The 17,155-nt window shown below is 40.2% G+C and overlaps 1 protein-coding gene across 5 annotated transcripts in view; it reads left to right on the plus strand.

Moving 5' to 3' along the window:
- The window catches only part of itpr2 (inositol 1,4,5-trisphosphate receptor, type 2), a 102,813-nt gene extending 85,979 nt beyond the window's left edge, over positions 1 to 16,834 (plus strand). For all 5 annotated transcript variants that reach the window (XM_053622931.1, XM_053622932.1, XM_053622933.1 and 2 more), the window contains 2 exons: positions 11,705 to 11,866; positions 15,868 to 16,834. In XM_053622931.1, coding sequence (XP_053478906.1) covers positions 11,705 to 11,866; positions 15,868 to 15,951 — 246 coding nt within the window. In that variant the 3' untranslated portion in view covers positions 15,952 to 16,834. The remainder of the gene's footprint in view (positions 1 to 11,704; positions 11,867 to 15,867) is intronic.
- Positions 16,835 to 17,155: the final 321 nt, after the last annotated feature.

Below are 17,155 nucleotides of genomic sequence, written 5' to 3' on the forward strand. Positions count from 1 at the left end.
TGTATGTGCACTATCCTGGGGAGAGGGGTACTTATTTATTTATTTATTTTCCTTTCTCTGAGATCTTCATTTATGCGTTTATGTTTAATGATTTTTTTTTTTAAGTATTTCAATAGTTTTGATTTGTGCTACATTGTATATTTACACATTCAATAAAATAATGTAAAAAATCATAAATTAGACAATGGCTGTATTAGAATTAGTTACATGCCTGAAAATGCCCATATCCACTGTTATAGAAATCATTAAGAAATTTAAAATGAAGCTATTGTTTTAATGAATCTGCCTGTAAGAGGACACAAGTATATTTTGTCTTCAGAACGTGTAATTTGCAGATGTCGTCATTATTGTCTCTAAATCTGCAATTACAGTATAAAATTTTTACTTATTCATAATCCATCCATAATTTTTACTCATCATGGATGGATGGATGGATGGATGGATTGATGAATGAATTGATGGATGGATGGATGAATTGATGGATGGATGGATGGATGAATTGATTGATGGATGAATGAATTGATTGATGGTTGGATGGATGGATGAATTGATGAATGGATGAATTGATGGATGGATGGATGGATAGATAGATGGATGAATTGATTGATGGATGGATAGCAGACAATTTGGTATTGCAAGCAACTCATAGAAGAACATTTTATGTAAGCAGGTTGTACTGAGAAACTTTCAGCCATGTTGATTAATCTAATGATAAGAATGAGTCAAGACATACAAGGTGTGTTCAAGTATTCATCACAGAAGTAAAAAAATAGTGTGCGCACGCATATATTTTCATACAGCTGAAATAAAGATATCGTCATATTTCACCCCTGACATGAGAACAGGTGGTTATTAACCAACAGCTAATTAACAAGTATTAAAAATGACTGTGCATCATTGTGCTGTACAGTAACCTCTGTTTCCAGTCTGCTGCGAAGTTTCACAGCCATCTTTGTGATGTTTACACCTGCTTCACTGCTCCATGCTGCTCACTTACACAAAGACCTCATGCCACTGTTGTCCAGTTAACAGCTTTTATGTAATTATCTCATTAGCACTGTTAATTATTCCAGTGTGGAACAATTACATCCTATGCTCCTCTTAGTGGTCGTCCCTGGAGTAAGATCAGAGAAGGATGAAGGCCCCTATTTAGTACTTGGAATTGTTTGAAGAAATGTGTGCAGTCGGGGAAAACTAGTCAGATGCTCTGGCTAAATTCTGTACAATAGCCACAAATTATGAAAAATCTGGTTTTGACTCAAATTGTTTTTTTTTTTTTCCTACAATGTACTTTGATACTTCTACTTTAAGAAATTACAGTGAGGGGAAAAAAGTATTTGATCCCCTGCTGATTTTGTACGTTTGCCCACTGACAAAGAAATGATCAGTCTATAATTTTAATGGTAGATTTATTTGAACAGTGAGAGACAGAATAACAACAAAAAAAAAATCCAGAAAAACGCATGTCAAAAATGTTATAAATTGATTTGCATTTTAATGAGGGAAATATGTATTTGACCCCTCTGCAAAACATGACTTAGTACTTGGTGGCAAAACCCTTGTTGGCAATCACAGAGGTCAGACGTTTCTTGTAGTTGGCCACCAGGTTTGCACACATCTCAGGAGGGATTTTGTCCCACTCCTCTTTGCAGATCTTCTCCAAGTCATTAAGGTTTCGAGGCTGACGTTTGGCAACTCGAACCTTCAGCTCCCTCCACAGATTTCCTATGGGATTAAGGCCTGGAGACTGGCTAGGCCATTCCAGGACCTTAATGTGCTTCTTCTTGAGCCACTCCTTTGTTGCCTTGGCCGTGTGTTTTGGGTCATTGTCATGCTGGAATACCCATCCACGACCCATTTTCAATGCCCTGGCTGAGGGAAGGAGGTTCTCACCCAAGATTTGACGGTACATGGCCCCGTCCATCGTCCCTTTGATGCGGTGAAGTTGTTCTGTCCCCTTAGCAGAAAAACACCCCCAAAGCATAATGTTTCCACCTCCATGTTTGACGGTGGGGATGGTGTTCTTCGGGTCATAGGCAGCATTCCTCCTCCTCCAAACACGGCGAGTTGAGTTGATGCCAAAGAGCTCCATTTTGGTTTCATCTGACCACAACACTTTCACCCAGTTGTCCTCTGAATCATTCAGATGTTCATTGGCAAACTTCAGACGGGCATGTATATGTGTTATCTTGAGCAGGGGGACCTTGCGGGCGCTGCAGGATTTCAGTCATTCACGGCGTAGTGTGTTACCAATTGTTTTCTTGGTGACTATGGTCCCAGCTGCCTTGAGATCATTGACAAGATCCTCCCGTGTAGTTCTGGGCTGATTCCTCACTGTTCTCATGATCATTGCAACTCCACGAGGTGAGATCTTGCATGGAGCCCCAGGCCGAGGGAGATTGACAGTTCTTTTGTGTTTCTTCCATTTGCGAATAATCGCACCAACTGTTGTCACCTTCTCACCAAGCTGCTTGGCAATGGTCTTGTAGCCCATTCCAGACTTGTGTAGGTCTACAGTCTTGTCCCTGACATCCTTGGAGAGCTCTTTGGTCTTGGCCATGGTGGAGAGTTTGGAATCTGATTGATTGATTGCTTCTGTGGACAGGTGTCTTTTATACAGGTAACGAGCTGAGATTAGGAGCACTCCTTTTAAGAGTGTGCTCCTAATCTCAGCTCGTTACCTGTATAAAAGACACCTGGGAGCCAGAAATCTTTCTGATTGAGAGGGGGTCAAATACTTATTTCCCTCATTAAAATGCAAATCAATTTATAACATTTTTGACATGCGTTTTTCTGGATTTTCTTGTTGTTATTCTATCTCTCACTGTTCAAATAAATCTACCTTTAAAATTATAGACTGATCATTTCTTTGTCAGTGGGCAAACGTACAAAATCAGCAGGGGATCAAATACTTCTTTCCCTCACTGTATAATTATATTCCACCAAAATGATGTGGGAGTGTTTACTTTCTTTTATTGACATTCTAACAGGCTATCTGCCTGCAAACCTCACGTGTAAGGAGCCACTGTAAGTCTCAAGCCTCCAGATGTCTAATCATTAACAATCCAGTTTGTAATTGGATACAGGCTGTGAAAATGTCCATGCTGCTCCTGTGCTCAGAACAGAATTCACTGAATTAATCAGCCGTATTAACAACCACCGATGTTAACGTGAACATTATCAGTTTTTCAGATTAGCAACTTAAAGCGTAGTGACCCTGAACAGGATAAAACCAAGGTAAAATGACCATGAATGAATGAACACAGCACTACGCAAGAAACCAGCCACATACAATACACTCCCATGAAACTTTTTTAAGGTTCCACAGGATCCCAGCCCTGATGCACATCTCTAATATATTATGTAAATGTAATGATTTCTAGTAATCTATAAACGTTAATATCAAAATAAATTATATTAGTAAGCAGGGAATTGACACCAGTTGGGTATGACTTCTGCCTGTCAGTCCATAGGCTATAAATAAAGATTGATATAAAGATAGACAGTTGGTCTTGGTCATGTTTATTACATTTATATTTTATTAATTACATAATAAATGCAAAAGAACTCAACAAATACCATTTGCTTTAAGGCAGTCAGTGTGCTGGTGTCTTTGAAGTCAGAATGAAGTTGAATCTTTCAGTCTGGTGCGACATATTTTACTTCAGGATACCTATAGAAAGGGTTTTCCCAAGTGACCATGCGTCTAATAAAACTGTCAAATGCCATCTGTCTAGTGTAAGTTTTCTGGACGTCCAGCTTATATGAGGTTATTTTAAAACCCCTGCCTAATATTTTGTCAAGTTGAGTTATGTGTGGAGTTGTTTTTTGTTTTTTGGGGGTTTTTTTTGGTGCGTGTGTCTGTGTGTGTTCTTTATAATTTACTATACGTTAACTTTTTGTTTGCGACAGAGAAAAGTCTGTTATGATTTGCCAAATAAGTTCACTTTAAAAAAGAACGAAAGAAAATTAGACAGAGGATATTAGATGAGAAAAATGAGAAGAGTTGCAGCTGCAATCGTAAAGACAGCAGAATTTCAGAACTTTGTAGCCATGCTTGACTATAAAGCAGATATATTGCAAGGGTTTATTATGCGCGTGCACGCGCACACACGCGCACACACACACACACACACACACACGAGAGAGAGAGAGAGAGCAGGTACTGCAGCAGCCACAGCAGTGTTATGTAAACCATCTCAAGTGGCCCACTAATAGCTCAGCCCTTCCTCACACGTGCTTTCCTCTAAACCCCCCCCCCACACACACACACTAACACACAAACGCACACAGACACACACACACCCCTACCCCGCCGCTCATTATCACACAGTGAGTCAGGCATCTCCTAGGCAACACCGTCGTCATACACCGTTGGCGGCAACAGAACAGGGAGGGGGGAGATGCCGGGCCTCTGGACTCGTGATCACTGCACAGTGCAAAGGTCATTGATTCTCAGTAGGATAACACACACACACACACACACACACACATGCATTATGTCTCAACACTTCTCTAGACAGTGAGTTCTCAATGTGTGTGTGTGTGTGTGTGTGTGTGTGTGTATGTATGTATATAATATATATTTAATATATAAAATAATGTGTATGTATATGCATCCACCCATCTTCTATACCGCTTAATCCTTTTCAGGGTCACGGGGAAACCTGGAGCATCGGCCACAAGGCGGGGTATACCCTGGACAGGGTGCCAGTCCAATGCCGGGCACAATCACATACGCATTCACACACCCATTCATACACTACGGACACTTTGGACATGCCAATTAGCCTACCATGCATGTCTTTGGACTGGGGGAGGAAACCGGAGCACCCGGAGGAAACCCCCGCAGCACGGGGAGAACATGCAAACTCCGCACACATACAGGGCCACGGTGGGAATCGAACCCCCGACCCTGGAGGTGTGAGGCGAACATGCTAACCACTAAGCCTAAGTGCGCCACTAAGCCACCGTGCGCCCTGTGTGTGTGTGTGTGTGTATGTATGTATATGTATGTGTATACACACACACACATACATTATATATATATATAATGTATGTATGTATGTATGTATGTATGTATGTATGTATGTGTGTGTGTGTGTATATATATGTGTATATATGTGTATGTGTGTGTGTGTGTGTATATATATATATATATATATATATATATATATATATATATATATATATATATATATATATATATATATATATATATAATATGTGTGTGTGTATATACCGTATCTCACAAAAGTGAGTACACCCCTCACATTTTTGTAAATATTTGAATCTATCTTTTCATGTGACAACATTGAAGAAATGACACTTTGCTACAATGTAAAGTAGTGAGTGTACAGCTTGTGTAACAGTGTAAATTTGCTGTCCCCTCAAAATAACTCAACACACAGCCATTAATGTCTAAACCGCTGGCAACAAAAGTGAGTACACCCCTAAGTGAAAATGTCCAAATTGGGCCCAATTAGGCATTTTCCCTCCCCGGTGTCATGTGACTTGTCAGTGTTACAAGATCTCAGGTGTGAATGGGGAGCAGGTGTGTTAAATTTGGTGTCATCTCTCTCACACTCCCTCATACTGGACACTGGAAGTTCAACATGGCACCTCATGGCAAAGAACTCTCTGAGGATCTGAAAAAAAGACTTGTTGCTCTACATAAAGATGGCCTAGGCTATAAGAAGTTTGCCAAGACCCTAACACTGAGCTGCAGCACGGTGGCCAAGACCATACAGCGGTTTAACTGGACAGGTTCCACTCAGAACAGGCCTCGCCATGGTCGACCAAAGAAGTTGAGTGCACGTGTTCAGCGTCAAATCCAGAGGTTGTCTTTGGGAAATAGACGTATGAGTTCTGCCAGCATTGCTGCAGAGGTTGAAGGGGTGGGGGGTCAGCCTGTCAGTGCTCAGACCATACGCCGCACAATGCATCAAATTGGTCTGCATGGCTGTCGTCCCAGAAGGAAGCCTCTTCTAAAGATGATGTACAAGAAAGCCTGCAAACTGTTTGCTGAAGACAAGCAGACTAAGGACATGGATTACTGGAACCATGTCCTGTGGTCTGATGAGACCAAGATAAACTTATTTGGTTCAGATGGTGTCAAGCGTGTGTGGCGGCAACCAGGTGAGGAGTACAAAGACAAGTGTGTCTTGCCTACAGTCAAGCATGGTGGTGGGAGTGTCATGGTCTGGGGCTGCATGAGTGCTGCCGGCACTGGGGAGCTACAGTTCATTGAGGGAACCATGAATGCCAGCATGTACTGTGACATACTGAAGCAGAGCATGATCAGTATGCAGTATTCCAGCATGATAACGACCCCAAACACACCTCCAAGACGACCACTACCTTGTTAAAGAAGCTGAGGGTGAAGGTGATGGACTGGCCAAGCATGCCTCCAGACCTAAACCCTATTGAGCATCTGTGGGGCATCCTCAAACGGAAGGTGGAGGAGCACAAGGTCTCTAACATCCACCAGCTCCGTGATGTCGTCATGGAGGAGTGGAAGAGGACTCCAGTGGCAACCTGTGAAGCTCTGGTGGACTCCATGCCCAAGAGGGTTAAGGCAGTGCTGGAAAATAATGGTGGCCACACAAAATATTGACACTTAGGGCCCAATTTGGACATTTTCACTTAGGGGTGTACTCACTTTTGTTGCCAGCGGTTTAGACATTAATGGCTGTGTGTTGAGTTATTTTGAGGGGACAGCAAATTTACACTGTTACACAAGCTGTACACTCACTACTTTACATTGTAGCAAAGTGTCATTTCTTCACATGAAAAGATATAATCAAATATTTACAAAAATGTGAGGGGTGTCCTCACTTTTGTGAGATACTGTATATGTGTGTGTGTGTATGTATGTATATATGTATGTATGTGTGTGTGTGTGTATGTGTGTATATATATATGTATATATATGTATATATATGTGTGTATATATATATATATATATATATATATATATATATATATATATATATATATATATATATATACACACATACACACACAGCTGACTCTTAGAAGGGATGCAGTGACTGACCTGTTATTCAAACTGATTATAAAAATCTTGTTACTATTTCTAGGCCTGATTTGATGTTGCTGCATTGTAGGTCTTTTCCTGTTGAAAAGCAGTGGCTTAATAGTGATCAGAGGAGCAATAACACTGATAATGGTATCTGTCTGGTCAGCTGGACCTGTAACCTGTAAGCTTTTAATGGCGGGTTGAGATCAGATTTTTCTGTGCTCGCAGTGTACCATATCGTCCAGAACCCATAGTGTAAAAAAGACAGGAAAACAAACTATTTCTACTATTTCATGTTTAAGGTCAGCAGGGAAGGATGTAACAGTATTCTCAGCTATGCAGTCAGGAAGTGCTTGCTGGCAGAGACGATTGCAAAAACTGGTCTGGATGGGGGATTTTAAGTGCATTTACTCACTTTCTAATTATCATCACCGTTTCCGTCATGTGCAGGCTGTTGGATTTCTTCGTTGTAGGCCTATTTAATCTTTTTAGGTCAGCATTTTTGTCCTTTTTCCTCGTTTTTGACCCGCTTCGGATGAAAAATTTTGGTGTCATGCCTAATAAATATATTGTTACTATACAGTCATGTGGAAAAAAATAAGTATTTTGGAAAGTATGGAAATTGTTGCCTTTTTTGGATAAACAAACATTTGATCCAGTGCCTATTAATAAAGGCTATACACTATCAAATGGCACATACAATTTCACCTGTGCAAATTTCACTTGACGATAGTTGTCGAATGGTTGATGGATAGATTTTATTTCATATTAATGAGCTCAAAAATTCTCCATTTACCTTGACTGAATACAAGGGTGCCCTGTGAGTGCAATCAAGAGCATGAGCGAGATGTGAGATGGAGCAAGGGGGTGGGGCTTCTAGGCACTGTCAGTTAATATCAAAACCCCTGTGCAAATCATTCCAGATTCATATGTTATTGGCTCATCTCCTGTTTGATTGGGGAGAAGAAAGAAGACTGCTCTTTTGGCGTATTTTTGAGTGATAACTCCTAACAGCGTACCTTGGTGTTAAATTATGGAGCTCCTGCGAAAAAAGTGTAAAGGCAATATAAATGTCACTGGATATTGTGGCAGTGTAAATCATGTAAAGAAGATTAAATTACAGCGCACGAGCCTATTTGAAACTCGCACTTCTGTGCGAGTAGTGTACCACAAAACTATGGGGCATCCTTAGGGGCCTGCAAGGTATAAGACACTGCCCCACCGACAAGACATTAGCCCCGCCCGTTAGACTGCTCCTTACACAGAGGCATTGAAGAGGGTGTGGGGGATAAAACCGATTAAAAAAATGTCTACAGATTCAGCCTACACAAGATCATGTTCTTGTACAGGGCCTTTGAAGGAGACAGACTCTCCAGACTCTTGTTTTAAATAAAGCTGACACACATTAAGGCAGTGTTAGCGATTTTGCCTGGCTCTGCTGGATTCCCTTTACAGGAGGCAGACTTCTTGCATGCAGAGTGTGACCTCATGCGACTCGCAAGTTAACGTGCTGGTAAAAACATTGTGCTGTGACATTCAGCAGCTCTGCAGGAGTAGCTTATAGGTGCTTTTACATTTCACATATGTGAAATGCTTTTAGTCTGTTTGAATTGAACCCTGGTGCACTCATCTCCTTGATGTAGTATGAATATAAAAAGTCCACACACCCCTGTAAAAAGGCCAATTTTTTTGTGATGAAAAAAATTAAACCAAGATAAATCTTGACAGTACTTTTCCCACTTTTGATGTGACATTACAGCGTATACAAATTATTATTTAAAGATTGTACAAATTATATTTAAAAATTATCGGAAACATTTTAGGGAAAAATAAAAAAAAAGTTGCCATAACAATTCACACTTTGGGTTGTATAAGTGTGCACACCCTTTTATAATTGGGGATGTGGCTGTGTTCATGTTTAAAATTATTGTACAGCTGTCATCAATGACATTATTTTAATTAACCTCAAATAACCTCAAACCAGCTGTTTCAGTAGGATTTTCCTGACATCATCTTGGTTTTATCCGACTGCTAAAGCCATTGTCTGCAAAGAGCTGACAAAGCCTGTATAGGGTCTCACTGTAGAAATAAATCGATAAGGAGAGGGGTACAAAAATTCCAAAACATTAGATGTACCAAGGAACACTGTGAAGGCCATTATGAACAAGTTGAGAAAATGGAGCAACACAGTGACAGTGACAGCATGGCATCCATCCAAAATTTACAAAAGGACGAGACAAAAACTTACTAGAGAGGCTGCCAAGAGTCCAATGGCAACCTTAAAAGAGCTGTAGGAATATCTGACAAATACTGATTACTCTCTGCATGTGACAACAATCTCTTGTATTCTTCACATATCTGGGCTATGGGGTAGTGTGTCGAAGCATGGTGGTGGCAGCATCATGCTTTAGGGCTGCTTTTCTCCAGCAAGAACTTCAGGTTTTATCAAGGTGGAGGGAATCATGAATAGTTAAAAATACCAGTCGATTTTAGTGTAAAACCTTCAGGTGTCTGCTAGTAAGCTGAAGATGAAAAGGAATTTTTCCTTTCAGCATGAGAGTGACCCAAATCATACATCTAAATCCACAAAGGAATGATGTACCCAAAAGAAGATCCATGTTTCTGAATGGCCTAGCCAGAGCCCAGACCTAAATCCAACCATAAACCTGTGGGGTGACCTGAAAATCAAAAGGTGGTTCTATAACATACTATTTTTGGGATGTGCATATTTATGGAACTAGGTTATTGTTAAGTCCCCAGCCCCCCCCCCCCCCCAATTTATTTTTCACTTTATTTGTATACTTTGTGATCACACATTAAAACCTGTCATTTTAACAGGGGTGTGTAGACTTTTTATATCCATTGTATATGTGTAAGCATTACCTCCAGGAGAACTCCACTGTGGTTCAATTTCAGTGTAAACATGATTTGACTCTGACTGAACCCAACTGCATGCTTTATTTGAGATTTGACCCACAAGGCACAAAAAAAAAACTTGGTGTGTTCTGTAAAAAATAAAGAAAAGAACTCCTGGATATTGTTCACAAAATTACTTTGGTTTGTGCCTTGCCCCTTTCACTTTTTTGTTTATTTAGTTATGTGCAGTGTGAAACCAAATCAAGCCAAATAGTAAATAAACCAAAAGTATCTATTTCACTCTAGCTATATCTTTGTTTTTAATGGCTCATTAAACGTAATGGGCATCCAGAAGTAAAAAAAATTTCTAAATTTATTAAAAGCAGATAGAACACCAGTTAGGCCTTCAAATAAAAGATTCAGAATAAATATAAGGCTACATGATAAGGCTCCACCTACAATTCAAGGCTTAAATTCAGAAGACATAAAGCAGGTGTGAGGATTGTGAAAAGGCCAAAAACTCCAACTGGTTGAGTCTGTACGTTTTTGGGAAGTCCAGGGGAAAGAGGGCCTGGGGTTGGAATTTCTATGGGTTGGAATTCAAATTATAGCTTTTCCCTGAAATACAGGTGACCATGTAACCAAGATGTCCCTCATATCCCAGTCCATTTGCTGCTAATCTCTTGGTCAGTTATGAATTGACTTGGTATGGGATCATGCTCCGTTGTTCAGGGAGCTGTATTGGCAGTCTGTTTCTCCTCATTTATTTTATTTATTTATTTATTTATTTTTTACAGTTTAGAAGAAAGAAGCCCATTCTATTGCAGTTTGCCTTTCTTGTACCAATCTCCCTCAAGACCCAGTGTATCTTTAGGCAGCCGGATCTGTAAAATCGACCAATTCATTAGGGTCACCAGTCACGTTGTTGTTGTTGTTGTTGTTGTTGTTGTTGTTATTATTATTAATAATAATAATAATAATAATAATAATAATAAAATAAACAAACTGATTAGTTTTATTAACATCGTATTGGATGCAGAGCCATTCAGTACATATGTTTGAGAGTATAGTATAGAGCGTAGTATATAGTGTGCTCACAATGCCCTACAGTGGGTTAATATCAGGACAGTGTATCTTAGTTTGTATAGAATCTCCCTAAAACTTTGGCGCTTTTGAGGAATAGGAATTGGGGAGGGCACCATTTAGTGTAACATCCTGTTTAATGAACATGGTTTCCTTGGAAGCTCATTTCCATGTGTGCTAACAAATGCTTTGTTTAAAGACAAAGGCATGTGAGTGTGTGTGTGTGTGTGTGTGTGTGTGTGTGTGTGTGTGTGTGCATGTGTGATTGATTGCTTGCATAAGAGTGAGAGACACTCTGTTCCCACTTCTTTGCCTTTGCCTTTGCACCTTTGCATCCGCCTGGCTGTGAAAAGCACCTTACATAACTGCATTTGATGAGTGGCTGAGCCTTACTGTTACCTCCTCCTTATCTCTCATACTGCCGGCTCACACACACCAACACGTGCACAACACACAAGTAAACATTTAGTGAACCAAAGTCCACGTGTTTATAATACATAATTATCTTACAGGGAATGTTGAACATTTATAATTAGCTTCGTGGTCATTTGTGGTAGGCTAATACGCTTAAAACGTGTAAACTGTAATGTACTGATCTTTGCGCGCAAGGTGCTTAACTGTATCTGTCTCTTTTAGATTAGCAGCAGTAGTGATTTCTACTAAATTTTCTGGTTAATTTTTAACCCTGTGTTTGACTCTCTCTCTCTCTCTCTCTCTCTCTCTCAGGAGAAGAACCTGGACTGGTTCCCACGGATGCGGGCCATGTCTCTAGTGAGCAGTGAAGGGGAGAGTGAGCAGAATGAGATGCGCTTACTGCAGGAGAAGCTCGATACCACTGTCACACTCGTAGCACAGCTTTCTTCTCAGCTTGCAGAGCTCAAAGAACAGGTAATGCACTCTTTCCAGCCCTCTATGTGCTATGACACACCAAATGAGGACTGCATACAAGTCTCCTTCTGTCTTTTCTGAAAGGTTGCAGTCCAACTTCACTTCATGGATATATGTTCTGTACATATGGAAAAATATGGAAAGATAAAGTAATGTAGCTAAATGTAGACATAATCTACCACATCCACACCAGTAGGTGGCAGTAGTCTGTATTTCTAATAGCAAAACTTTTTTTTTGTCCCAAGCCTCAACACTGCTATAGTAAATAGAATGTAAAAATAGCATGCTATGTACAAGTATCTATAATGGGGCAGGGTTTTGACATACGTTTCCACCCAGTTATGCTGAGAAAGGTCAGCTTGTGTCAACAGACTGCCAAACGATGTACTATAGTTCACTTGGCGTGTCTGTGCCTTTAAACATGCTTAAACACCCATAGATCCATAAGTCTCAGTTGTTCAGTGACCTCACTCATCTTGCTTGTTGTTCTTAAATTAGCGAATAGCACACTTGCCCTTTTACACTATGCTAGCTTGAGCAGTTAACCTGGGCAAGGCAACTAAGACTGCCGTTATATGAGTTGAGACAGCAGGTTCACTCGAATCTCCAAGAGTGTGTAACTGACTGTGTTGGGCTTGCCGACCAATCACTGATCACCATTGTTTCCAGTGACCAATCACTGATTCCCGGTTTGTCCCAACCTCGCACCTCTTCGTTTTAAACGCTCTTATTGGATATAGTAATAAAAAGTGAGTGACCGTTTCATTCACAACTACTCACCTTTCTCAACTACTCACGGTCACTGATTCTTTTTAATCTGTGTTCTTGATAGAAACTGTAGTATTTTGTAAATGTGTAAAAGAAATTATCTCTCATTTTCTATTCTGATAAAACTATTCTATTCCATTTTTTATATTCTAAGTGAAGCTCTTCATGCACCTTAATTCGTCATTTGATATGCTAGTGATCATGATGAATACATTAATATACAAATGTATATCATCTAGCAACTTCTAGCGACTTTTTGAGCATGCTTTAGCTACTTTCCTCTGAAAAGAAATGAGAATGCCAAGGTTTTCACTTCAGTGGATGGAAGTTCAGTGCCACTCTAGTAGCCCATTCTCATTGATGCTGTGCTGGAGCTGGAATTTGAGGGAACCAGAAAACCTGGTTTAAAATCCAAACCATTACATAATCAGGTGTAGGAGTTTAATAAGGCTGAGTGTAAAAATAACTACTGTAGAGGGTTTATCAGTTTTACCTCTTTGAGAACATACAGTATTTTACCAATCCAAACGATGCTAGGGCCGACTGTGGCTAGAAACCAAGTGAGCATAATTGATAGAGTGGGAGAGATGGCATACACTCTGTCTCCCCTGTTAATCACAACAACAACAGCCAATCTGTGAGCTCATGTATGTGAAAGAGGGCAGATAGCACTTTTCTTTCAGTGTGTTGCGCTGCTCTGTGACACAGCATGAGCAGCAATTTGAAAAGATGTAACTAACTGGCCTCACGGATGTCAGATGAAGCACGTGTCAGCCTCCGTCATCCCCAGTTGGTAGATGTCATGTGATCGAAGAGAGCTGACTGGTGAGTGGGAATTGGTGGGTGACTGAATTTGGGGAAAAATATGGACGCTGATGAGCGAGTTTGTTCAGACTGTTCATGCTTTTTTTTAATGGATGTCATGAAAATAGTAATAGTCTTGTCCAAAAAACAAAACTAAAAAATAGGAACCTGCTCTTGGAAAAGTGCGGAAAGGTTCTTTATGATACCGTGACTGCTGATCCTGCACCGGGACCTCGATTGTGTAGATTGGCTTTAGGTGTCCTAGTTTTGCACAGCTGTTCCCCATCACCTGTCTTTCTGTGTCTCATCACCTTCCCTGAGTTTTCACAAACAGCACTGACCCTGTTTACATGCCAGTCATCGGGATAGGGGTGGGGCTAAAACATCAGGATAATATAATTAATCCTTACTGGAATTACAGTGAGCAGTGTATCACCTTTATGTTGTGTACCCCCCACAGCTCCTCTGATTCCTGGTGGTCATGTGCCAAAGGCTGTCTGTAATTCTCCCGGCCATGTTAAGTAACTTATTAAAGCAATTTCTTTCTTGGCATCAGGCCTAATTAAACAAACCCTTCTCACCTCTGAGCTTAACCAATCTGAACAGCCAGGACAGTGGCTTTGCTCAGCTGGGTGTGAACATACACATTTCCATTTCAGGGAAAGCAAAACAAGACCTTCTGAAAGACAGAAACATTACTGACTGTGATAATAAGCATAGCTTATCCCTCATGTTGTTTACAGTTTATCTCTTGTGGTTGTATGCTGTTTGGCTTTTTTTAAGCTCTGATATGAGGTGTTAGTAGCAAAAGAGTGTACATTCTACTGCAATATTTATACACATTGCCATGTTAACTTTGTTCAAAATATATTATGCACTCATGGACTACTTTTATTTGGAAAACCTTTACACCTAGACATTCATGCAATTGACTAATCAGCCAATCATGTGGCAGCAGGGCAATGCATAATATCATGCAGATACGGGCCAGCAGATTCGGGTAATGTTCACATCAACCATCAAAATGGGGGAAAAAATGTGATCTCAGTGATTTTGACTGTGGCATGATTGATTGTGCCAGACTGGCTTGTTTGAGGATTTCTATAAGCTGTTGATCTCATGAGATTTTCACACACACCAGTCTCTAAGAGTTTACTCAGAATGGTGCAATAAAGAGAAAACATCCGGTGAGCAGCAGTTCTGTAGACAGAAACGCCTTGTTGATGAGAGGTGAATGGAGAATGGGCAGACTGGTTTGAGCTGGCCGAAAGGATGCAGAAACTCCGATAACCACTCTGATAACAATTGTGGCGAGCAGAAAAGCATCTCAGAATGCACAATGCATCGAACCTTGAGGCGGATGGTCTACAACAGCAGAAAACCATGTCAGGTTCCACTTCTGTCAGCCAAGAAGCTGCGGCTGCAGTGGGAACACGCTCACCAAAACTGTACAGTTGAAGACTGAATTAAGCCTGGTCTGATGAATTTTGATTTCTGCTGAGGCACACAGATGTTAGGGTCAGAATTTGGCACCAACAGCATGAATCCATGGATCCAACCAGCCTTGTGTCAACAGTCCAGGTTGGTGGAGGTGGTGTTATGGTGTGGGGAATGTTTTCTTGGCACACTTTTTGGTTAATACCAATCAATCTTCGCTTGAATGCCACAGCCTTTTTGAGTATTGTTACTGACCATGTGCATCCATTCATGGCTACAATATACTCATCTTCTAAAGGCTACTTCCAGCAAGATAATGCACCATGTCACAAAGCAAAATCTCAAACTGGTTTCACGAACATGACAATTAGTTCAGTGTTCTTCAGTGCTCTTTCCATTCACCGGATCTGAATCCAGTAGAACACCTTTTCGATGTGGTAGAACAGGAGATTCACAACAAAAATCTGAAAGATCTGCAGGAATTGCGTGATATAATCATATCAATATGGACCAGAATCTCAAAGGAATGTCAAAGTGATGGAGAATTTTTTTTTAAATATATAATTAGGAATGGTTTATCAGCATTAGTGTTTTGTTGTTGTTGTTTTGTTTTTTTCAAGATTTTGATCAACCCGTTTCTTTTGTGGTCACTCTTCAAGGGTGTTAACTAGTTTTATTTAATAAATTTAGCCATCGACCTGGCTGTGGACCCTCCAGCTTGTCTTTTCCAGTAGATTTTTTTTTTTTTTTGTAGTTAAAAGCTTAAAGCTCAGTAATGTGTGCATTGTAACTTTCCTCTTCTGATATAAACACTAAAATGTGTTCCATATATTCACTTCCATCTTCAGGAGTCAGGATTCAAAGACCTGAGGGTTTGAAAGAAATTTGTGTTCTGTATTCTGTATTTCTTCTGCACTGTTGCACTAAGTTTACCTCTGAAAGTTGAGCTGATTGATGTATTGGCCTCTTTCTTTCTTTCTTTGTGTGTGTAGATGACAGAGCAGAGGAAAAACAAGCAGAGGATGGGCTTCCTGGGTCCAACACAAGTCAACCATCATATGCCCCCTGCACACTGAGAACAGGACCGACAAGAGACACACAATTCCCGTCTTCTCATCACAGACTGGTCTTCGGACTTCGAGCTTCTAGAGATTTGCCTGGGGACTGACTCGCTCAAACCTCTTATACAGCAAATCAGTGACGTTTCCAGAGTCTCCTGTCTAGGGCAGATCCCTAATGGAAATGCTGCCTATGGACTTTTAACTATAAAGTATTACTCGTGTTTTAAATGTCATTCCATTTTATTGTTCTTACTTTTGGCAGTAACTGGAGAGCAGTGTAAGTCAAGGTGAACTTCAGGATGTACCTCAATCACTGGGGTTACTGCTGCTTTGGAAGTGCCTTTCTTATAGAAGAAATGCTGACTAAAGTGTCCTTTTATCCTTTAGAAAATGTAGAACTAGAAGCAAAACGTTCATCTCATTATCTCAGTTCAAGTCACCGTCTGGTTTAATTAGGAGAAACTTGTTGAAAATCGTTGGTCACCTTTGTACATTTCTGTTCATTTTTATTGAAAATGTATGTAGTGCCTACTCAGCAAATCACTGCACCAGGGGTACCTTTTTAAAATGTTGTATGTGATTAGTGACTGGGTGAATGTATGTGTGAACCATGTCTGAATGCTGGATTGGTACAGTTTGCTGTTTGCAGACATGGTCAAAAGTTCCTGCTGCGGAACTTGTCAAATGTTGATTTAAAGCATTCCCTATTTTAACACTTGACTGTGCTTTAAACAAGACAATTTAACTCACTTTTAGGTCACCTTATCATGTTGTTTTGTGTGTGGATTTGCACAAGTGACTCACACCAGGATTGAAAGGATGCAGTTGAGAAGAAATGCCTTTTATGTTCAAGTGAATGCAAATGATCATAATACTGTAATAAAAATGTATGTGTATATATGATTGTCCTGAACTATCATTTAACTCCTTTCCTTGGTGTAGTCTAGCTATGAACACACACACAGAGCAGTAAAGTCACCTAGAACTTCACCACATGACATTTTCCCCCCTTCTGAGTATTTATAGTCCAGAGTTCTGCCTGTTTTGAACCAGTGGTAAATAATTACCATCCATGACTGTAGGACTGCAGTTAACCACTCTGTGTTTTGGGATTATGAACTGTATCCCTGTGAAATTTCACTTCCATGTTACGAGTTAAAATCAGATAACTGGAATCAACTTTTTGGTGGTCCAAAAAAGATTTTAAAAATTAGTGCCG

Source organism: Ictalurus furcatus, chromosome 4, assembly GCF_023375685.1.
Source record: "Ictalurus furcatus strain D&B chromosome 4, Billie_1.0, whole genome shotgun sequence".
Taxonomy (NCBI): domain Eukaryota; kingdom Metazoa; phylum Chordata; class Actinopteri; order Siluriformes; family Ictaluridae; genus Ictalurus; species Ictalurus furcatus.